This window comes from Bombina bombina, chromosome 7, assembly GCF_027579735.1.
Source record: "Bombina bombina isolate aBomBom1 chromosome 7, aBomBom1.pri, whole genome shotgun sequence".
NCBI lineage: Eukaryota > Metazoa > Chordata > Amphibia > Anura > Bombinatoridae > Bombina > Bombina bombina.
Window position 1 is genome coordinate 353,387,385 of NC_069505.1, and position 24,218 is coordinate 353,411,602.

The window sequence follows — 24,218 nt, forward strand, 5'->3', positions numbered from 1 at the left end:
GTAGCCAGGATCAAACAGGAGAAGGCCTCGGTGATCTTGATAGCTCCTGCGTGGCCACGCAGGACTTGGTTGGTATGCAGACCTGGTGAATATGTCATCGGCTCCACCATGGAAGCTACCTTTGAGACAGGATCTTCTAGTACAAGGTCCATTCGAACATCCAAATCTAGTTTCTCTGCAACTGACTGCTTGGAAATTGAACGCTTGATTTTATCCAAGCGTGGGGTTTCAAATTCAGTGATAGATACTCTGGTTCAAGCCAGAAAACCTGTGACTAGAAAGATTTACCATAAAATATGGAAAAAATATATCTGTTGGTGTGAATCCAAGGGATTCTCCTGGAGTAAGATTAAAATTCCTAAGATTCTCTCCTTTCTCCAAGAGGGTTTGGATAAAGGGTTGTCAGCGAGTTCTCTAAAAGGACAGATTTCTGCTTTATCTGTCTTGTTACACAAACGACTAACAGCTGTGCCAGATGTACAAGCTTTTGTTCAGGCTTTGGTCAGAATCAAGCCTGTTTATAGACCCATGACTCCTCCTTGGAGTCTAAATTTAGTTCTTTCAGTTCTTCAAGGGGTTCCGTTTGAACCTTTACATTCCATAGATATCAAGTTGCTATCTTGGAAAGTTCTGTTTTTGGTTGCTATTTCTTCTGCTAGAAGAGTTTCTGAATTATCTGCTTTGCAGTGTGATCCACCCTATCTGGTGTTCCATTCAGATAAGGTTGTTTTGCGTACTAAACCTGGTTTTCTTCCAAAAGTAGTTTCCAACAAGAATATTAACCAGGAAATAGTGGTTCCTTCTCTGTGTCCGAATCCAGTTTCAAAGAAGGAACGTTTGTTACACAATTTAGATGTGGTCCATGCTTTAAAGTTCTATTTAGACGCAACAAAGGATTTTAGACAAACTTCATCTTTGTTTGTCGTTTACTCTGGTAAGAGGAGAGGACAAAAAGCTACTGCTACCTCTCTTTCTTTCTGGCTGAAAAGCATCATCCGATTGGCTTATGAGACTGCCGGACGTAAGCCTCCTGAACGAATCACAGCTCACTCTACTAGGGCTGTGGCTTCCACATGGGCCTTCAAGAACGAGGCTTCTGTTGATCAGATATGTAAGGCAGCGACTTGGTCTTCTCTGCACACTTTTGCCAAATTCTACAAATTTGATACTTATGCTTCTTCGGAGGCTATTTTTGGGAGAAAGGTTTTGCAAGCCGTGGTGCCTTCCGTTTAGGTAACCTGATTTGCTCCCTCCCTTCATCCGTGTCCTAAAGCTTTGGTATTGGTTCCCACAAGTAATGGATGACGCCGTGGACCGGACACACCAATGTTGGAGAAAACAGAATTTATGCTCACCTGATAAATTACTTTCTCCAACGGTGTGTCCGGTCCACGGCCCGCCCTGGTTTTTTAATCAGGTTTGAAAAATTTCTTTCTCTATACACTGCAGTCACCACGGCACCCTATAGTTTCTCCTTTTTTTCTCCTAACCGTCGGTCGAATGACTGGGGGGCGGAGCCTGAGGAGGGGCTATATGGGCAGCTTTTGCTGTGCTCTTTGCCATTTCCTGTTGGGGAAGAGAATATTCCCACAAGTAATGGATGACGCCGTGGACCGGACACACCGTTGGAGAAAGTAATTTATCAAGTAAGCATAAATTCTGTTTTTTTTTTATTGTATGTATACAATATTCAGATTTTACTTCTATTATCTAATTTGCTTCATTCTTTAGTTATCCTTTGTTGAAGAAATACCAATGCAGATGGGTGAGCCAATCACACGAGGCATCTATGTGCAGCCAGAAGCCTATTTAGATATGTTTTTCAATAAAGGATATCAAGAGAATGAAGTAAATTAGATAGTAAAAGTAAATAAGAAAGTTGTTTAAATTGCATGCTCTTTCTTAATTGCAAAAGAAAACATTTGGTTTTCATGTCCCTTTCATGGCCAGATTTATTCATACTTCTTTAAATACAAATTCTGTAAAAAAGTGTTTTTATAAATTTATTTGAAATTCAGGAGTCAGCCATAAATGTGTAAAGCTAGTTAGATACATTTTAAAGCTAGACAATGGTGTTTGTATATCTGCAGAATATAAATAAAATTAGGTGACTAAGGTAACATTATATGGAGTGCTTGGCTTCTGGGATTTCTTTTAGTGATTCTTAATTCAAAGTATGTTAATGTCTATATTGTATATATCATCATGTTATATTTATTATGGGGTCTTTGCACTGTCAAAGACATTTAAAGAAAAGTAATTTGGGTATCACATGAATTTCAAAATGATGACAAATGCTTTATAGCAGGGCTCGACAAACTCGGGAGCATGGGAGCCACTGGCTCCTGGAATTTTACTCCTGGCTCCTAACTTTTTTGTTTATTATCCATATATCTATATACAAATCCAACTGTCTGGCTCCTAAAAATATGCCTGGCTCCTAAATATTCTTACTGGCAAATAATTTTTGAACATATTTATCAACCACTGCTTTATAGGGTGGTTGAATCAGGTAAAGGAAAATTACTTCATCTATTTATTGAGAAGCCAATGAGCAGATCTTGGGCAAGAGTCACTGCTTGCTTTTTCCCCAGAAGTATTCTGAATACGTTGTTCCAATGCACCAGAGAACTCTGGGTAAGATATGCAAATTAGATTGACAGGATCCCCATGTTTTTTGTTTCCAGAAATCCTCTTTCTGGGTAAGTGCAGCAAATAAATAAAATAAAAAAACAGGTGTAAGAGACAGTAAAAACCTTTAGATGTTTTTGATTGTTTAGTTATGCATAGTAAAACAACTGTGTAAAATACTTTCATCATTTATTTTGCAATATTGCTGCTTTTTCAACGAAGGATACCAAGAGAATGAAACAGATAATAGTAATTGGGAGTTGTTTAAAAAGTATGCTCTATCAGAATCATAAAATTAAACCATAGGTTTCATGACCTTTTAGTAAGTAGTTGTAATACAAATAATTTAGTTGTTCCCATATTCCTAAAGGGATCTTTGTTTTATAAAGTGTAAACCATATAGAATTCTTTTCTTTATTTTTTGCAGCAGTAACCAATTTATTCGATAATCTTTTTAAGCAAAGTCGTACTTCTTTTTTCCTTATTTTAAACAGAATTTAAATATAGATGTTTGTCAGTTGATCATTTTAACCCATGTATGTTGATGTGCTGTATTTAGGGTGAACCGCAGAAAAGCCATTTTTATTGTTTTGTCTGCGTTACTAATGTGTGAACACAAGTGCTTTCAAAATCCCCATTTCATTACAATAATTACATTATCTGCACATTTTCGTTGGTCTCTGCACGATTAGACATTTTATTTTAATGTCGCTCTTTAAATGCATTACATTAGCTATGCCATTCCCACTGTATTACATATCCACAATGATTTTAATATTTATGCTTCAATACCAGCCGTAGCTTTTCCGAGGGAAACTGATCTATGCAGCTGTTTAATATTCATGTATTCTGGAAACGTTTGGCAGAGCGAGGCTGACTGGAGATTTGCTCTTTTTTATCTCAGGCAAAAAAGAAAGAGCTGGCAAGGAGAGACATAGATATAGAAGACGGGGACAGTATGATCTCTTCTGCTACATCTGATACTGGCAGCTCCAAACGGAAAAGGTATGTTAGGATATATCTATACTGCTTCCTTTGTTTTCACTCATTCTAAAGGTGATATGCAAAACTCTTCAGTATGGAGTCTCATTCTTTTAGGATGTAAATAATCATAGGTTTTTGTAGATAAGGAAGTCCATTATTGTTCAGAAGGAAATAACGATGCAGTAGAATTTCTTCATATATGAATATATGTGCTATAAAAATGGGTGTATTATCTTAGTAACCGCCACAGTGACCGTTCCTTTAACTGCAGAGTATTTCAATGCGATGTAGAATTTATGCAGCACAATGCTTTCTAAATACTGTTTTTGTGGCGTTTTGTTTATATGTTTTGATCATCAGTTTATTTGCTTTATATTCTATTCAATCCTTTGAGGTTCAAGTCTTCTTCCTATATTTGGATGACAGGAGAAATTTGTTGTTTTCTAGAATGCCAATAATGACATTAAATTACTATGATTACTATTCAAAATAGGATTCCAAAATGTGCCGTTTAGATTTCCTGAATGAGAGGCATTTTGGAAATGTTTTAATCATACTGATGATAAATTAACTTTATAAAATCCTTTATGATTGGTAGATAAGGGCCTGTTTGGTGTGACATTGCCTGCACCTTTTTAGGAAGGTCATGTTTTGCATTTTAATTACATTTTTATATTAATGTTAATTTCATGTACTGTTTTACAGCGAATTAATTTTTTTTATTACCGTAAACATTGATTACAATTATTGAACTGGATTCTTCTTGTACATAAAACCGATATTTATTCATTATTCATAATCTATTTTCCATTCCAATTAGTATTACATTCTATTTCTTGTTTTTATGTAAGGAGCAAAGATGGATGGGACTAAAATGCACTTGTACTGAAGGACCACTAAATACATATGATTTCATAATTAATAAGTGCAAAATAAAAAGACAATGTAATAGCACTTTTAATTTCAAATAAGCAGTAGATTTTTTTTTCTGACAATTTTTTTTCCCCATTTGCTGGCCTCCTGTATCATGTGACAGCTATCAGCCAATGACAGACTAGTTTACGTATACCCTGGGAGCTTGTGCACATGCTCAGTAGGAGCTGGTGCCTCAAAAAGTGTGTTATCAAAAAATGTTCTCCCCTTTAAAGGGACATAAAACCCCCCAAAAATGTCTTCCATGGTTTAGATAGACCATATAAATAAAAAAAAAAAAGTTTCCAATTTTCTTTCATAATTAAATTTGCTTTGTCCTCTTGTTATTCTTTGTTGAAGATATATCTAGATAGGTAGTGTGCTCATGTCTGGAGGATGGCAGAAAAAAAGTGCTACCATCTTGTGCTTCTGCTAAAGTTTAACAATCTTGCAAAGATGCTGCCATATAGTGCTGTAGACACATGCACACTCCTGAGACTTATCTTCCTGTTTTTCAACAAAGGATACAGAGGAAACAACAAAAATTGATAATAGAAGTAAATTGGGAATTTGTTTAGAATTCTATGCTCTATCTGAAACACAAAGGAACATTTTGAGGTTTTATGTCTTTTTAATTTGTTGCCAATGGTCTATTTTACCTGTTGGAGTGTGTAACATTTTGTACTGATGACTCCTTTACTTTTATTTTGTTGTTTGAAAATAGCTGTATTTCCTTTTTAAACCTCCACCTATACTGAAAATGTATATGCTGCAGTCTTGGTTATACAAATGCTATGTGAACATGAGGCAACTTTTGAGATCAACCTCCCATTGGGGAGTGGGAGAGAGAGAGAGCCTAGAAAATGAACTCTTATTAGATACTTTTGCCTAAGTGCATATTGCCTTTAAAACTGAAAATCTTTTTTGTGTGTGCTGTGAGCTATAGTGATTTTATAATATCATAACTCCCTGTTTAATATTCCTCCTCTCTAAGCAGTTGCGCCTAACATGAAGACCTGTTTATCCTTATGCGCAAAAGATCATTTAGATTGTAAGCTTGAGAGCTTCTCTAACTGTGTATAAAGGTGCATCTATAACTGATTGTGCTGAAGAGCGCTTCTCTCCTTATACATGTTTGTCAATGTAAGTGTAGTAATGTACATTGGATAGTCTTTAGTTTTTATTGGATTGTACCCTTAAAGTGAATGTAAACTTGAGCGTACTCGCTCAAGTCATAGGATAGAATTTAAAAAATGTGCGAGACTTTCATTCATTAAGTTTGTAGTATATACTGATCTTCTGTGATTATTACCTTTTTAATACTATAGCGATGAGCGCCGTTCCTCCGGCCGCCATACTAAGACCCTTTCTTTATATAGGAAATATTTCCATACATGTTATTGTGCATAACATGACCCCACAGGATATCACCTTATCCATGGGAACTACCATAGGATATGCGCTGGAAGGTACAGGTATACCTCACTTTACATCCCTTCACTTTACAGCGCTTCGCTAATACAGTGCTTTGTGGAGTTGAAGTTCAACCTCCAAGGATTTTGAAACAGTGCTGCAATCTTCGTGAGTTTCCGAGAAACGTGACTGGCACCATTTTGTTATGCACAGTTCACTCTGTTTACTGCATTACAGTGCAATCTGTGTCTCAGTGTTCTAGTTTGGCAAATTTTACTACAGTAGTTGTCACTATTTTTACAGGTACAGTATTTATTGAATACTAATTAAATACGGTGCTGTGCTAGTGTTAAACTAAATGTAGCACTATTGCACCCCTAATATATGTTATTTCAAACATGTCTTCAAGTTTTTTAAACACATTGGCAAGTGAAAAGAAAGCTTAAAGGGACACTGAACCCAATTTTTTTCTTTCGTGATTCAGATAGAGCATGCAATTTTAAGCTACTTTCCAATTTACTCCTATTATCAATTTTTCTTCGTTCAGTTGCTATCTTTATTTGAAAAAGAATGCATCTAAGCTTCTTTTTTTGGTATAGCACTCTGGACAGCACTTTTTTATTGGTGGATGAATTTATCCACCAGTCAGCAAGAATAACCCAGGTTATTCACCAAAAATGGGCCGGCATCTAAACTTACATTCTTGCATTTCAAATAAAGATACCAAGAGAATGAAGAAAATATGATAATAGGAGTAAATTAGAAAGTTGCTTAAAATTGCATGCTCTATCTGAATCATGAAAGAAAAAAAATTGGGTTTAGTGTCCCTTTAAACCACCTTGTTTCCCTTTAAGGCGGTTTTCACTTTACAGTGGGACTCCGGTCCCTAACCCGCAGTATGAGCGATGTATAGCTGTAATCACAGAGGTAAAAAGTATATTAATATAACTGTGTTGGTTATGCAAAACAGGGGAATGGGTAATAAATGGAAGATGTATCTTTTAAAACCATAACAATTCTATTGAAGACTGTTCCTTGTATCAAAAGATCAGTATATGCTACAAATTTGATCCTATGACTTGAGCGAGTACGCTCAAGTTTACATTCCCTTTAAATTGGAATACACCGTTGTATAATGCTGTGTACAATGTTGGCGTTTTATAAATAAACAATAATAATAATATTAAAAGACTTGAAAGTGCTGCATACACATTAAAATGGGAGTGACAGAGAGGTACTAAATGGCCTATTTTCTATTCTCTTTATGTATACAAAAATGTATACCTAAAGGAGCAATTTCCCATACATTTTAAACTCTGCAGCTGGTATAACAAGTTATTGGAAATGCAGTTGTTATCTATTAAAGCCAATTAGGGTTATGATAATTAACAGCATTATCCTTGAGGAAGTCTGCAGGGTGCTTTTACAGGCCAGAAGTCACCATTTCCGCACTAAACTACTTGAAAATAGGGCAGAATAAATTATGAAAATATACTGCTAAGTTGTATTAGTAGCATAACTAAACATCTCATGTTAAAACCTCAAGTGGTTTAGGGGCCTTTTATGTGTATTGTCGGTGTTTGTGCTCGTGTTTAGCAGTAGGTTGCCTCTTATCACCATTGCACTGTGAGCCTCTAAGAATATGAATGTGTCCGTTTAAAGTGGATATATTTATATTTAGTCACAAAGTGGAAATTCTAAATGAATTTCGTCCTGTTTATTATTAAAAAAAAAACAACAATTTAATAATTAGAATTAACTGAGCAACGGGTGCACCATATTGTAACCTAAGTGTCCTTTTAAGAATCTCTGAGGCCAATTAGCAAGAGCTACATATGGGTTACTATAGTGTGCTCCCAGTGTTTTTAAAGGCACAGTAAACACTGATACTTGTATATAAAATGTTCCTTAAATATGCATAAGGAAGAAACTTTTCAATATACTGCAATTTAGCGCTGGAAATTGAGCAATTTTGAATTCTCAGAACTTGAAATGCTCCTTGAGATTTGTATATAATATGTTTAGTTATACATAATGAAATAAACTTTGCATTATACTTTCATTATTCATTTTGCCCCCTTTTCATGTAAATTTAGCTTTGAAACTTGAGCACATTTCTGATTCCTAGAACTTAAAGGGACAATAAACCCAAAAATGTTCTTTCATGATTTATATAGAGAATACAATTTTAAATAACATTCCAATTTGCTTCATTCTTTATATATCCTTTGTTGAAGAAATAGCAATGCACATGGGTGAGCCAATCAGACGAGGCATCTGTCCAACCACCAATCAGCAACTACTGAGCCTATCTAGATATGCTTTTCAGCAAAGGATATCAAGAGAATGAAGCAAATAAGATACTAGAATTAGAAAGTTGTTTAAAATTGTTGCTCTTTCTAGTCTAAATCATGAAAGAAACAATTGGGTTTCATGTCCCTTTAAACTGCACTTTTCTGACTTCTCAAGGCCAACTCTGTTATACCTTTCCCTTATTGGCTTTGACATAACTGCTAAATAATGTCCTCTATACTAACATTATAGCTGGGACTAGTCATTTAGTTTGCATACTAAAGCCCAGATTGGCTCCTCCAAATAAGTTGGGTGGAGTTTGGCTATTGATAAATAATTGTGGTAAAAAGGACGTTAAAATGTTTTTAAAAAAACATTAAAGGGACAGTATACTCCAATTTTCCTATAACTGCATGTAATAGACACTACTATAAAGAATAAGATGCACAGATACTGATATAAAAATTCAGTATAAAACCGTTTGAAAACTTACTTAGAAGCTCCCAATTTAGCTCTGTTGAAAAGGTTAGGCTGGGACACCCACTGAAATGGGCTGGGAAGCCAAAAGAGCAGACGCTCGCCCTCCTCTGCAATATGAAAACACCCTTTACACACACAGGAGCAAGCTGTAGTTGGCGATTGGTTAAGTGTCTGAAAATCAGCGCAATGTTATATAAAAATAAGCAAAACTAAACATTTTACAAAAAAAAAAAAACACACACCTCTGTATGGGCTATATAAATGGATCATCTAAAAAACATTTATGCAAAGAAAAAAATAGTGTACAATGTCCCTAAGACTTGGCTGATATGGTTTTATAAGGGTAACAATTTACTGCGCTAGAAGAAATACCACACTTAAAACCAGCAGCTAAGAGAAATTTCCCTCTATTCCCCAAGGTACAAAGTATTTAAACAATGCATTTAGTGCAATCAAAGTTACACTAAATATGTAGCTACGGCGCTCTGTGAAGAGCTTAATAAGAATAGTATCCGGCTTATTCTAATGTATTTAATAAAACATTATATATAAAAACATCATAATGTGCACAAAATTTCATATAAGTTTTACTTGAACAATATATAAACAATCATATAAAACAATCATAAAAGCAATCGTGTGAAATCAGCTAAAAAAGCAATATGTAAAAGAAAAGTCCTCTGTAAACAGGGAGTTTGATATAGTTAACTGCTGGATATGTGAGTTTGGTGGATTATTTGGAGCAGCTGGAATCGTAAAAAACTGCACAGATATTCTGGGGTTCCTGGAATGAGACAGGAAATCCTTGTCACCAAGTATAAAAGTTGAAATAAAAGGTATAAATGCTTACTTACACCGGAATGGTGTCTCGTATCCTCATGACGGTTATTCTGCTTATAGTCGATCCTCTGAAAGTATGTTGTTACTGTGTAACGTGTCGACCTCTGATTCAGTCTGTAAGGATCTTTTGTAGGAAGCTCCGGCTGCACGTTGAAACTGTGCGCGCAGCTAATTTCCGCACACAGCTGGATCTCACTATATTCAACTGCGCATGCACTACATCTTGGCTCTTGCTGTAAATTCGGTTTTGTCCGAGCAACAGAATTTACGGCCAGATCCAAGTTGTATCTCATGCGGCACTCCTCACTATTAAGTCTATGGCGTGAACGATTCATGACATCTGCTGTCCAAAACAGAATTTACGGCCAGAGATAAGTGAGAGTGCATGCACAGCTAGTCTGTCTGGGATCTTGCTTATTCAAATAAAGATACCAAGAGAACAAAGAAAATATAATAATAGTAGAAAATTAGAAAGTTGCTTAAAATTGCTGCTCTATTGGAATAATGAAAGAAAAAAATTGTGTTCAGTATCCCTTTAAGTTTGATATGATCAGAACTGAATGTATTTTATTTGAAAATACTACATTTCACATCTTTCATAGAATATCTGCATGAACCTAACTCTCTGTGTTTTGCCTACAGCAAGAAAAATATTAGGAAACAGAGAATGAAAATTTTATTTAATGCTGTCTTGGAAGCTCGTGAACCTTCTACAGGCAGAAGACTGTGTGAGCTTTTTATGTTCAAGCCCTCCAAAAAGGACTATCCAGATTATTATAAAATTATCCTTGAGCCAATGGATTTAAAAACAATTGAACACAACATTCGTGCTGTCAAATATTCTGGAGAAGAGTCAATGCTTGATGATATGAAATTGATGTTTCGAAATGCTTGGCATTACAATGAAGAAGGATCGCAGGTACACTTCTCTCTGTGTTATTCATAAAATCATTCTTTCTCTTTAAAAAAACAACAAAAAAACCCTAAATTTCCATTGCATAAGAGCATCGGTAATCTGAGTTAACTGTCCCATTCTTTTGTTTTCAAAATGCATAGTATGTGTTATTCAGGGGATCTATTTAATAAACAGTGTACAGTGTGATTTCCATTCTTTATAATGTAAAATGCATATTCATTATAAGCATTGTTGTAATCAATTGGAGGGTGGAATGGAAATCATCAGAGCTTTATAATATCCATGGCAACAAGAGTAGCAAGAGAGAGTTCTTTGTTTAACACATGAGCTATAAACTATTTAAAAAATGGTGGCTTGTTTTCATTAAAATTTACTCAGGTGGGAGCATGGGGTTAGAAATAAGGAGCAAATGTTCATGCTCCCTTCAGACACCCATAATAAGTACTGTCTTACTATAAACGTAATAATTATGCTTACAGTCACTCCATCTCTGTAAAATGTCTATTTCTTCTGTTATGTGTGATCAGTCCACGGGTCATCATTACTTCTGGGATATAACTCCTCCCCAACAGGAAATGCAAGAGGATTCACCCAGCAGAGCTGCATATAGCTCCTCCCCTCTACGTCAGTCCCAGTCATTCTCTTGCACCCAACGACTAGATAGGATGTGTGAGAGGACTATGGTGATTATACTTAGTTTTTATGACTTCAATCAAAAGTTTGTTATTTTAAAATAGCACCGGAGCGTGTTATTACTTCTCTGGCAGAGTTTGAGGAAGAATCTGACAGAGATTTTTTACTATGATTTTAACCGGAGTCGTTAAGATCATATTGCTGTTCTCGACCATCTGAGGGAGGTAAAGGCTTCAGATCAGGGGACAGCGGGCAGATGAATCTGCATTGAGGTATGTGGCAGTTTTTATTTTCTGAATGGAATTGATGAGAAAAGCCTGCCATACCGTTAAAATGACATGTATGTATACACTTCAGTATTCTGGGGATGGTATTTCACCGGAACTACTGTGTTAAGGTCACTAATCCTTTTAATAACTATTCTCATGTTAAACGTTTTTGCTGGAATGTAGAATCGTTTACATTGCTGAGGTACTGTGTGAATAAATGTTTGGGCATTATTTTCCACTTGGCAGTTTTTTGCTTTAATTGTGACAGTTTCGTTTCTCTTCACTGCTGTGTGGGAGAGGGAGGGGCCGTTTTTGGCGCTCTTTGCTACGCATCAAAAAATTCCAGTCAGCTACTTTTATATGTCCTGCATGATCCGGTTCATTTCTGACAGATCTCAGGGGTCTTCAAACTTCTTTGAAGGGAGGTAAATTCTCTCAGCAGAGCTGTGAGAATTCTTATAGTGACTGTGTATAAAAAACGTTGTTTTGTTTTCTTATGTACAAATTTAATTAGTGTTGTTTTTTACTAATGGGAACAAACCTTTGCTAAAAGTTGTGTTGTTTTAAAATTTGATGCAATAACTGTTTTTCAGTTCATTATTTCAACTGTCATTTAATCGTTAGTACCTCTTTGAGGCACAGTACGTTTTTTGCTAAAAAAGATTATAACCAAGTTGTAAGTTTTTTGCTAGTGTGTTAAACATGTCTGACTCAGAGGAAGATATCTGTGTCATTTGTTCCAATGCCAAGGTGGAGCCCAATAGAAATTTATGTACTAACTGTATTGATGCTACTTTAAATAAAAGTCAATCTGTACAATGTGAACAAATTTCACCAAACAGCGAGGGGAGAGTTATGCCGACTAACTCGCCTCACGCGACAGTACCTGCATCTCCCGCCCGGGAGGTGCGTGATATTTTGGCGCCTAGTACATCTGGGCGGCCATTACAGATAACATTACAAGATATGGCTACTGTTATGACTGAAGTTTTGTCTAAATTACCTGAACTAAGAGGCAAGCGTGATCACTCTGGGGTGAGAACAGAGTGCGCTGACAATGCTAGGGCCATGTCTGATACTGCGTCACAGCTCGCAGAGCATGAGGACGGAGAGCTTCATTCTGTGGGTGACGGTTCTGATCCAAACAGATTGGACTCAGATATTTCAAATTTTAAATTTAAATTGGAGAACCTCCGTGTACTACTAGGGGAGGTCTTAGCAGCTCTCAACGATTGTAACACTGTTGCAATACCAGAGAAACTGTGTAGGTTGGATAAATACTTTGCGGTACCGGCGAGTACTGACGTTTTTCCTATACCTAAGAGACTAACTGAAATTGTTACTAAGGAGTGGGATAGACCCGGTGTGCCGTTCTCACCCCCTCCAATATTTAGAAAGATGTTTCCAATAGACGCCACCACTCGGGACTTATGGCAAACGGTCCCCAAGGTGGAGGGAGCAGTTTCTACTTTAGCTAAGCGTACCACTATCCCGGTGGAGGATAGCTGTGCTTTCTCAGATCCAATGGATAAAAAATTAGAGGGTTACCTTAAGAAAATGTTTGTTCAACAAGGTTTTATATTACAACCCCTTGCATGTATCGCGCCGATTACGGCTGCGGCAGCATTTTGGATTGAGTCGCTGGAAGAGAACCTTAGTTCCTCTACGCTAGACGACATTACGGACAGGCTTAGAGTCCTTAAACTAGCTAATTCTTTCATTTCGGAGGCCGTAGTACATTTAACCAAACTTACGGCTAAGAACTCAGGATTCGCCATACAGGCACGCAGGGCACTGTGGCTAAAATCCTGGTCAGCTGATGTTACTTCTAAGTCCAAATTACTTAATATACCTTTCAAGGGGCAGTCCTTATTCGGGCCCGGTTTGAAAGAAATTATCGCTGACATTACGGGAGGTAAGGGCCACGCCCTACCTCAAGACAAGGCCAAAGCTAAGGCTAGACAGTCTAATTTTCGTCCCTTTCGGAATTTCAAAACAGGAGCAGCATCAACCTCCACTGCACCTAAACAGGAAGGAGCTGTTGCTCGTTACAGGCAAGGCTGGAAGCCTAACCAGTCCTGGAACAAAAGCAAGCAGGCCAGGAAACCTGCTGCTGCCCCAAAGACAGCATGAACCGAGAGCCCCCGATCCGGGACCGGATCTAGTAGGGGGCAGACTCTCTCTCTTCGCCCAGGCCTGGGCAAGAGATGTTCAGGATCCCTGGGCACTAGAGATCATATCTCAGGGATACCTTCTAGACTTCAAATTATCTCCCCCAAGAGGGAGATTTCATCTGTCAAGGTTGTCAACAAACCAGATAAAGAAAGAAGCGTTTCTACGCTGCGTACAAGATCTGTTAACAATGGGAGTGATCCATCCGGTTCCGTGGTCGGAACAAGGACAAGGGTTCTACTCAAACCTGTTTGTGGTTCCCAAAAAAGAGGGAACTTTCAGGCCAATCTTAGATTTAAAGACTCTAAACAAATTCCTAAGAGTTCCATCGTTCAAAATGGAAACTATTCGGACTATTTTACCCATGATCCAAGAGGGTCAGTTCATGACCACAGTGGATTTAAAGGATGCTTACCTTCACATACCGATCCACAAAGATCATCACCGGTATCTAAGGTTTGCCTTCTTAGACAGGCACTACCAGTTTGTAGCTCTTCCATTCGGATTGGCTACGGCTCCAAGAATCTTCACAAAGGTTCTGGGTGCCCTTCTAGCGGTACTAAGACCGCAAGGGATTTCGGTAGCTCCGTACCTAGACGACATTCTAATACAAGCTTCAAGCTTTCAAACTGCCAAGTCTCATACAGAGTTAGTTCTGGCATTTCTAAGGTCGCATGGATGAAAAGTGAACGAAAAGAAGAGTTCTCTCTTTCCTCTCACAAGAGTTCCATTCTTGGGGACTCTTATAGATTCTGTAGAAATGAAGATTTACCTGACAGAAGACAGGTTAACAAAACTTCAAAATGCATGCCGCGTCCTTCATTCCATTCAACACCCGTCAGTAGCTCAATGCATGGAGGTGATCGGCTTAATGGTAGCGGCAATGGACATAGTACCTTTTGCACGCCTACACCTCAGACCGCTGCAACTATGCATGCTAAGTCAGTGGAATGGGGATTACTCAGATTTGTCCCCTACTCTGAATCTGAATCAAGAGACCAGAAATTCTCTTCTATGGTGGCTTCATCGGCCACACCTGTCCAGGGGAATGCCATTCAGCAGGCCAGACTGGACAATTGTAACAACAGACGCCAGCCTACTAGGTTGGGGCGCTGTCTGGAATTCTCTGAAGGCTCAGGGACTATGGAATCAGGAGGAGAGTCTCCTTCCAATAAACATTCTGGAATTGAGAGCAGTTCTCAATGCCCTTCTGGCTTGGCCCCAGTTAATAACTCGGGGGTTCATCAGGTTTCAGTCGGACAACATCACGACTGTAGCTTACATCAACCATCAGGGAGGGACAAGAAGCTCCCTAGCAATGATGGAAGTATCAAAGATAATTCGCTGGGCAGAGTCTCACTCTTGCCACCTGTCAGCAATCCACATCCCGGGAGTGGAGAACTGGGAGGCGGATTTCTTGAGTCGCCAGACTCTTCATCCGGGGGAGTGGGAACTTCATCCGGAGGTCTTTGCCCAAATACTTCGACGTTGGGGCAAACCAGAGATAGATCTCATGGCGTCTCGCCAGAACGCCAAACTTCCTCGCTACGGGTCCAGATCCAGGGATCCGGGAGCAGTTCTGATAGATGCTTTGACAGCACCTTGGAACTTCAGGATGGCTTATGTGTTTCCACCCTTCCCGCTGCTTCCTCGATTGATTGCCAAAATCAAACAGGAGAGAGCATCAGTAATTCTAATAGCACCTGCTTGGCCACGCAGGACTTGGTATGCAGATCTAGTGGACATGTCATCCTGTCCGCCTTGGTCTCTACCTCTGAGACAGGACCTTCTGATACAGGGTCCATTCAAACATCAAAATCTAACTTCTCTGAAGCTGACTGCTTGGAAATTGAACGCTTGATTTTATCAAAACGTGGTTTTTCTGAGTCGGTTATTGATACCCTTATTCAGGCTAGGAAGCCTGTTACCAGAAGGATTTACCATAAAATATGGCGGAAATACCTATACTGGTGCGAATCCAAAGGTTACTCCTGGAGTAAGGTTAGGATCGCTAGGATATTGTCTTTTCTACAAGAAGGTTTAGAAAAGGGTTTATCAGCTAGTTCATTAAAGGGACAGATTTCAGCTCTGTCCATCTTGTTACACAGACGTCTGTCAGAAAATCCAGACGTCCAGTCCTTTTGTCAGGCTTTAGCTAGGATCAAGCCTGTGTTTAAAGCTGTTGCTCCACCATGGAGTTTAAACTTAGTTCTTAACGTTTTACAGGGTGTTCCGTTTGAACCCCTTCATTCCATTGATATAAAAATGTTATCTTGGAAAGTTCTGTTTTTAATGGCTATTTCCTCGGCTCGAAGAGTCTCTGAGTTATCAGCCTTACATTGTGATTCCCCTTATCTGATTTTTCACTCAGACAAGGTAGTTCTGCGTACTAAACCTGGGTTCTTACCTAAGGTAGTCACTAACAGGAACATCAATCAAGAGATTGTTGTCCCATCCTTGTGTCCAAATCCTTCTTCAAAGAAGGAACGTCTTTTACACAATCTGGATGTAGTTCGTGCCCTCAAGTTCTACTTGCAGGCAACTAAAGATTTTCGCCAAACTTCTTCCTTGTTTGTCGTTTACTCTGGACAGAGGAGAGGTCAAAAAGCTTCTGCTACCTCTCTCTCTTTTTGGCTTCGTAGCATAATACGTTTAGCCTATGAGACTGCTGGACAGCAGCCTCCTGAAAGAATTACAGCTCACTCCACTAGAGCTGTGGCTTCCACTTGGGCCTTTAAGAATGAGGCCTCTGTTGAACAGATTTGCAAGGCTGCAACTTGGTCTTCGCTTCATACTTTTTCCAAATTTTACAAATTTGACACTTTTGCTTCTTCGGAGGCTATTTTTGGGAGAAAGGTTCTTCAGGCAGTGGTTCCTTCTGTATAATGAGCCTGCCTATCCCTCCCGTCATCCGTGTACTTTTGCTTTGGTATTGGTATCCCAGAAGTAATGATGACCCGTGGACTGATCACACATAACAGAAGAAAACATAATTTATGCTTACCTGATAAATTCCTTTCTTCTGTTGTGTGATCAGTCCACGGCCCGCCCTGTTTTAAGGCAGGTAAATATCTTTTAAATTATACTCCAGTCACCACTTCACCCTTGGTTACTCCTTTCTCGTTGTTTCTTGGTCGAATGACTGGGACTGACGTAGAGGGGAGGAGCTATATGCAGCTCTGCTGGGTGAATCCTCTTGCATTTCCTGTTGGGGAGGAGTTATATCCCAGAAGTAATGATGACCCGTGGACTGATCACACAACAGAAGAAAGGAATTTATCAGGTAAGCATAAATTATGTTTTCTATTGTCAGTCATGTTATATGTTCAGTACTGCCAATGTTATATCTTAGGTACTGCCAATTTGCTAACACATGGGGGTTGCAGATTAAAGGGATACTAAACCCATTTTCCATCTTAATATGAAAAGAGTCCACAGCTGCATTCCTTACTTGTGGGAAATACTGAACCTGGCCACCAGGAGGCGGCAAAGACACCCCAGCCAAAGGCTTAAATACCTCCCGCAGTTCCTCCTAACCCCAGTCATTCTTTGCCTTTTGCGACAGGAGGTTGGCAGAGAAGTGTTAGAAGATTTCGGAGTAGTCTGTTATGGAGGGTAGTACTCTTCAAGATGGGACTGGAGTTTTAAGTAGTCCTGTCAGCCTCTCAGTGAGTGCATGGATGAAAGTTAGAGTCCGGAGATGCAGGGAGAGTCTTTCTGCGAAACCATCTCGACTCATATTAACAGCTCCATAGGCAATCAGCGTTGACGAGTTTTGCTGCCTGCTTTCTTCACTCAAGTCCATGTCAGAAGCAATGCTACTATCTGTCACACTTGAAGGGCCGTGTTACTGTTCCACGGCGTAGATTCTGGTAAGATTGTTTCATATTTTATACATGTATGATAACGCAAGAAGACAGGGTCGCAGTGTGACTCCTTTTATCTGTATAGAATCTAGGGTTAATATCTCCTTAGGGGGATTATTGAACAGGGGGGAATGATCTTATATGTTTATTTGATTTTATGCTGCTTTTGTGTGTGAGATGTTATGGGCTCATAGGCTATTATGGAATATACAGGTTTCACTTTCACTTTGAGAGCCATGCAGCTTACAAGCTTGGCGCGCTCTCTCATAGCAGGGACGGTCCTGCATTGTGCACCATGTGATTCATTCATTCCCTTTTTCCTGACCGGGTGTCTATCAGAGAGGAGTCATAAATCTCTACTGTCTGGGTCATAGGAGGTGGTGAGTGCCCCAGCCATTGGGGTATAAGGGTGCCGTTGTTTTTGTTGTTTTTTTTTATTACTAAAATTTTATTTCTCTAGTTCTCCGGTTATTGCAATAGCTACGAAGGATTCTGTTACTTTAGAGGGCACTCCCTCTATTCCTAATGAGTAATTTCTGTTTATATGATGAGGAGGCCTTAGTTCCGCCCTCTCAGTTATGCTCCATATGCCTTGAAAATGTTATAATATCAAACATGTTTGATACCACGGAGCCGCCCACCTCTAAGGAGTTGTCATCCAGTGAGGTGCGTACCCTGCATTCTTATATCTCTACATATGCAGTTTTCCCGTAGCATTGCTGATCCTCCATCTGAAAGGGGGCCTTTTTTCACCAGACGTTACTGCACAGTTCAGACAGCGGTGTCTGCGGCCTCTAATGCTTTACCTCGCCCTGCTAAGCGCAATCGAAAGGTTACATATTGCACTCCTTCCCAGAGTACATCACATAATTTATTAGATTTAGATGAGGGTTATCCGAGGATAAAGTTCTTTATGAGACTTCAGAGTATGAACATTCTGGATCGGAGTCTGCTGCCTCTAAACCTCTGGCTGCAGAGGAACCAGACTTTAGTTTAGGAATTTGCGCTTTCTTCTAAAGAAAGTTTTTGGCGAATTCAGAGCTTCCAGAGGCCAAATTGCCTGATAAACCTTTAATTCCTAAATTGGATAGAGTTTGAGGACAGTGTGGTACCTTATCCTTCCCTGCTCCTGTTAGATGGCAAACATTATTAAAGGGACACTGAACCCAATTTTTTTCTTTTGTAGTTTAGTTAGAGCATGCAATTTTAAGCAACTTTCTAATTTACTCCTATTATCAAATTTTCTTCGCATCTAAGCTTTTTTTTGGGTTCAGAACTCTGGGCAGCATTTTTTTTATTGGTGGATGAATTTATCAACCAATCAGCAAGGACAACCCATGTTGTTCACCAAAAATGGGCCGGCATCTAAACTTACATTCTTGCATTTCAAATAAAGATATCAAGAGAATAAAGAAATTTTGATAATAGGAGTAAATTAGAAAGTCGCTTAAAATTTCATGCTCTATCTGAATCACGAAAGAAAAAATTTGGGTTCAGTGTACCTTTTAAGAATGAATGAGACAGGATTAGATTCCTTTTCCCCCTCTTCTCCCTTTAACAAATTGTCCCTGGTACTGGACTCTCAATGGAGTTGTGAGGTTCCGTCCCTAAATGGGATGGCGTTATCTTCACCCTTGCTAAACGTACTACTATCCCGTTTGAGGATAGTTCTTTGTTTGAAGAGCCCATGGATAAAAGATGGAAACTCTGTTAAGAAGGATGTTTCAACATACGGGATATTTGTTTCAACCGGCGGCGGCTGTTGCCGCGGTTACTGGAGAAACTACCTTCTGGTGTGACTCCTTATAAGATTTGATCAGGGTGGAGGATCCCCTCGACGTTACTCAGAAAATATTTACGGCCTTGAGGGCTGTTAATTCTTTTATCTGTGCTGCTATTAGGCATTTTATTCGCTTGAATGCTATGGCTTCAGCTTTTTCTGTTCAGGCCTGTTGGGCTCTGGCTGAAGCCATGGTCTGTGGATATGACATCTAAGTCTAGAATTCTTCCCTCCCTTTTAAGGGAATGATTTTGTCTGGTCCAGGCCTGGACTCAAATTATCTCCACTGTCACAGGGGGCAAGGGTGCCCTCCTACCGCAAGAGTATATGAACTAATCTAATGGACGATTTTTGTTCTTTTTGTTCTGATAAAGCCCATGTCAGCAGTCGTGCTCTAAGCCAGAGCAAACCAAGAGCTCTTGGAAGCCAGCTCAGTCCTGGAATAAATCCAAGCAGAGCAAGAAGCCCACCGAGTCTACTTCGGCATGAATGGGCGGTCCCCAGTCCTCTTCTGGATCGTGTAGGGGCAGTATGTCGCTCTTTTCAGTCGCTTGGTTCAGGGACGTGCAGGATCCATGGGTCCTGGAGGTCATAGCTCAGGGTTACGAGATAGTTTTAAGTCTCAGCCACCCAAGGGCAGATTCCTCCTGTTTTCCTGAGCAGAAAGGAGGGAATCATTTCTGGGGTGTGTACGATATCTGTCCTCTAGGAATTATTGTCTCGGTGCCTATCGCAGTGAGAGGTTTGGGATACTATTCAAACCTTTTCGTGGTCCCTAAGAAGGAGGGAACTTTCCATCTGATTCTGGACATAAAGTGCTTAAGCAGGTTTTTTTAATGTCCCCTCGTTTAAGATGGAGACAATAAGGTCCATTCTTCCCCTCGTTTGAGAGGGGTAGTTCATGCCCACGATAGATCTGAAGGATGCTCCCTTCTAGTATCAATCTCGGACCACTTCCATTTCCTAAGGTTTGCATTCCTGGACCAGCACTTCCAGTTTATTGCCCTTCCGTTTGGTCTAGCTAAATACATTTTTCAAAGCGTGGACCCTTCTGAATATCTCCTCTGTCTTCTTCTATCCCATGGATGGCAGATAATCTAGAGAGAGTTCTCTTGTATCAAGTACCAGGGTAGAATTCTCGGGTACTATAATAGTCTCCATAGACATGAGAATATTTCTAAGAGACGTTGCAAGATAGCTTTAACATGTCTTGCCCTCCAGATCTCCTTAAGGCCATCTGTGGCTTGGTGTATGGAGGTGATTGATCTCATGGTGTCCAGCTTGGACATCATTTCTTTAGCCAAGTTTCACCTCAGACTGTTGCAATTGCGCATGCTGAACTAGTGGAACGGAGATCATTCGGATCTGTCTCAACAGATTTCTCTGGACAACCAATCGGGAGAATCGCTCTCTTGGTGGTTTTGTCCAGATCACTTGTCCTGAGGGACGCCCGTCTCAAGACCATCCTGGGTGATTGTGAATACGGTTGCGAGTCTGTCAGGATGGGGAGCCATTTGGGTGCCAGGAAGGCACAGGGCATCTGGTCTCAGGATGTAAAGCTCTCTGCTGCTCTCATTTTGGATCTTTGGGCAATATACAATGCTCTTAAAGCTTGGCCTCTGCTGGGTTCGTCCCAGTTAATCAGATTCCAATCAAACAATATATCCTCGGTGGCTAACATCAACCATCAGGGGGGAATGAGAAGCTCCCTAGTTTTGAGGGATGTATCTCAGATTCTGGTGTTGGGGAGTCCCGCATTTGTTCATTTGCGGATTCCTCAGCAGACTGTCCTTTCCTCCGGGAGAATGGTCTCTCCGTCCCGAGTGTTTGCAGAGATTTGCAAGAGGAAGATCTTATACCGAGCTACCCAGATAGGGGTCGAGGTACAGGGATCCTCAGGCGGAGCTAACGGATGTCTTAGCGGTGCCTTGGAGGTTCAATCTAATTTATCCTTGCCGACCGTTACCACTTCTTCCTAGTGTAGTGGCTTGAGTCAAGCAGGCATCAGTGATACTGACTGCTCCGTCTTGGCCGCGAAGGATGTGGTTTGTGGATCTGGTGGGGATCTCATCATCTCTTCCGTAGAAGTTACCTTGTCGCAGGCATCTGCTGACCAAGGTCTCTTTGTTCATCAATATCTAGATTCTCTGAGGTTGACTGCGTGGAGATTGAAGCTTAGTCCTAGCCAAGAGAGAGTTGTTTTTACTCTTATTCAAGCTCGTAAGCTGGTTGCTCGTCGCATCTATCATAAGGTGTGGAGGACCTGCTTATTCTGTTCTCCAGGATGAACTGGAGAAGGGATTTTCTGCAAGTCCCCTGAAGGGACAGTTTTCGGCCCCGTCTGTGTTACTGCACAAGAGGTTTGCAGAGCTTCCAGATGTGCAGCTATTTGTTAAGGCGCTGCTGGGATCAGACCTGTGTTTAGATCTTAGGCTCCTCCTTGGAGTTTAAATCTTGTCCTTAAGGTTTTGCAAAGGGCTCCGTTGGAGCCTATGCATGAAGTAGACATTAAATTGTTGTCTTGGAAGGTTCCTTTTCTACTGGCTATTGCTTCTGCGCTCAGAATATCTGTGATTGCTGCCTTGCAATGCGTCCCTCCTTATCTGGCTTTTCATGCTGATAAGGCTGTTCTACGAACCAAGTTAGGTTTTCTTCCTAAGGTTGTATCAATTCGCAACATCAATCAAGAGATTGTGGTTCCTTTCTTATGTCCTAATCCTTTTTTCGTTGAAGGAATGTTTACAACATGTTTCTGGATGTGGTTTGTGCCTTGAAGTTCTATCTTCGGGCCACAAAGGAATTTAGACAAACCTCTTTCTCTGTTTGTTATCTTTTCTGTGAAGCGTAGGGGTCAGAGGGCCTCTTCGACTTCCTTATCTTTTTGTCTGAGGAGTGTTATCCGTTTATCCTCTGAGGATTACGCCTCATTCTACGAGAGTAGGGGTTTCCTCTTGGGCCTTCAAAAATGAGGACTCTATGGATCAGATTTGTAAGGCGGCTATCTGGTTCTCCTTACATACTTTTTCCAAAATTTTACAAGTTTGATATTTTTGCTTCTGCTGAAGCAGCCTTCAGGAGAAAGGTTTTGAGGCTGTGGTGCCCTCAGATTAAGGTCCGTCTCTCTTTTTTTCCCTCCCGTTAGCATTATGTGTACTCTAGAGCTTAAGTATATGTTACCCACAAGTAAGGAATGCAGCTTGGACTCCTCCCATATTAAGATGGAAAACATAAATTATTCTTACCTGATAATTTCATTACCATCTGTATGGGAAGAGTCCACAGCTCCCACCCGTGTTCTCCGATGGGTGGCCCTAAATTTGAATTTTTTTCTTCTGGCACCTTTTTCACCCTGATATTTCTCCTACTGTTCCTTGTTCCCTCGGCAGAATGACTGGTTATGAGATAGTTGTGGAGGTATTTAAGCCTTTGGCTGGGGTGTCTTTGCCTCCTCCTGGTGGCCAGGTTCAGTATTTCCCACAAGTAAGGAATGCAGCTGTGGACTCTTCCCATACAGATGGAAATTAAATTATCCGGTAAGCATAATTTATGTTTTTGTTATTTCATGATTTAAATAGAGCATGCAGTTTTAAGAAACTTTCTAATTTACTCCTTTGATAGTTTTTCTTCGTTCTCTTGCTATCTTTATTTGAAAAAGCAGAAATATAAGGTAAGGAGTTGGCCCATTTTTAGTTCAGCACCTGGGTAGCGCTTGTTGCTAATTGGTGGCTACACCAAGCAGGAATCTAAGCTTAAGAGCCCTCAGCCGGCCCATTTTCTCTTGTTAAGTGTATTCAGTCCACGGATCATCCATTACTTATGGGATATATTCCCTTCCCAACAGGAAGTTGCAAGAGGATCACCCAAAGCAGAGCTGCTATATAGCTCCTCCCCTCCACGTCATATCCAGACATTCTCTTGCAACTCTCAACATAGTAGGAAGGTGTGAGAGGAGTGTGGAGTTTTTATACTTAATTATTTCTTCTATCAAAAGTTTGTTATTTTAAATGGCACCGGAGTGTGCTGTTTTTCTCTCAGGCAGTATTTAGAAGAAGAATCTGCCTGCGTTTTCTATGATCTTAGCAGAAGTAACTAAGATCCACTGGCTGTTCTCGCACATTCTGAGGAGTGGGGTAACTTCAGAAAGGGAATAGCATGCGGGGTTCCCTGCAGATGAGGTATGTGCAGTAAAATATTTTTCTAAGGAATGGAATTGACTAAGAAAATACTGCTGATACCGATGTAATGTAAGTACAGCCTTAAATGCAGTAGTAGTGACTGGTATCAGGCTGATGAATGTATGTGCAGTAAAGTAATTTTCTATGGAAACGGAATTTGACTAAGAAAATGCTGTTAATACTGAAGTAATATATGAGCCTTAACTGCAGTAGAAGCGACTGGTAGCAGGCTTATTGATAACACTACATAACTTTTAAAATGTATGTTTAAAACGTTTACTGGCATGTTATTCGTTTTTGTGAGGTACTTTGGTGATAAATCTTTTGGGGCATGATTTTTTCCACATGGCTGACGTATATTTCTGCATAGAAAAGGTTAACTGAGTTTTCCCACTGTTGTAATATGAGTGGGAGGGGCCTATTTTAGCGCTTTTTTGCGCAGTAAAAATTCAGTCAGTCTTCCTGCTTCTTCCTCCTTGATCCAGGACGTCTCTAGAGAGCTCAGGGGTCTTCAAAATTCATTTTGAGGGAGGTAATCAGTCACAGCAGACCTGTGACAGTGTGTTTGACTGTGATAAAAACGTTAATTGTTAAATTGATTATCCGTTTTGGGTATTACGGGTTAATCATCAATTTGCTGGTGGGTGCAATACTTTGCTAACTTAATACATTTACTGTGAAATTTTGGTTGCTATAACTGATTTGGTTCATTGTTATTTCAACTGTGACGGGTTTTTTGTGCTTCTTAAAGGCGCAGTAGCGTTTTTTATATTGCTTGTAAACTTATTTGAAAGGATTTTCCAAGCTTGCTAGTCTCATTGCTAGTCTGTTTAAACATATCTGACACAGATGAAT

The 24,218-nt window shown here is 39.8% G+C and overlaps 1 protein-coding gene across 3 annotated transcripts in view; it reads left to right on the forward strand.

Moving 5' to 3' along the window:
- PBRM1 (polybromo 1) overlaps positions 1 to 24,218 on the forward strand; it is a 471,441-nt gene that overhangs the window by 126,922 nt on the left and 320,301 nt on the right. For all 3 annotated transcript variants that reach the window (XM_053721036.1, XM_053721037.1, XM_053721035.1), the window contains 2 exons: positions 3,536 to 3,636; positions 10,195 to 10,471. In XM_053721036.1, the coding sequence (XP_053577011.1) occupies positions 3,536 to 3,636; positions 10,195 to 10,471 (378 nt within the window). The remainder of the gene's footprint in view (positions 1 to 3,535; positions 3,637 to 10,194; positions 10,472 to 24,218) is intronic.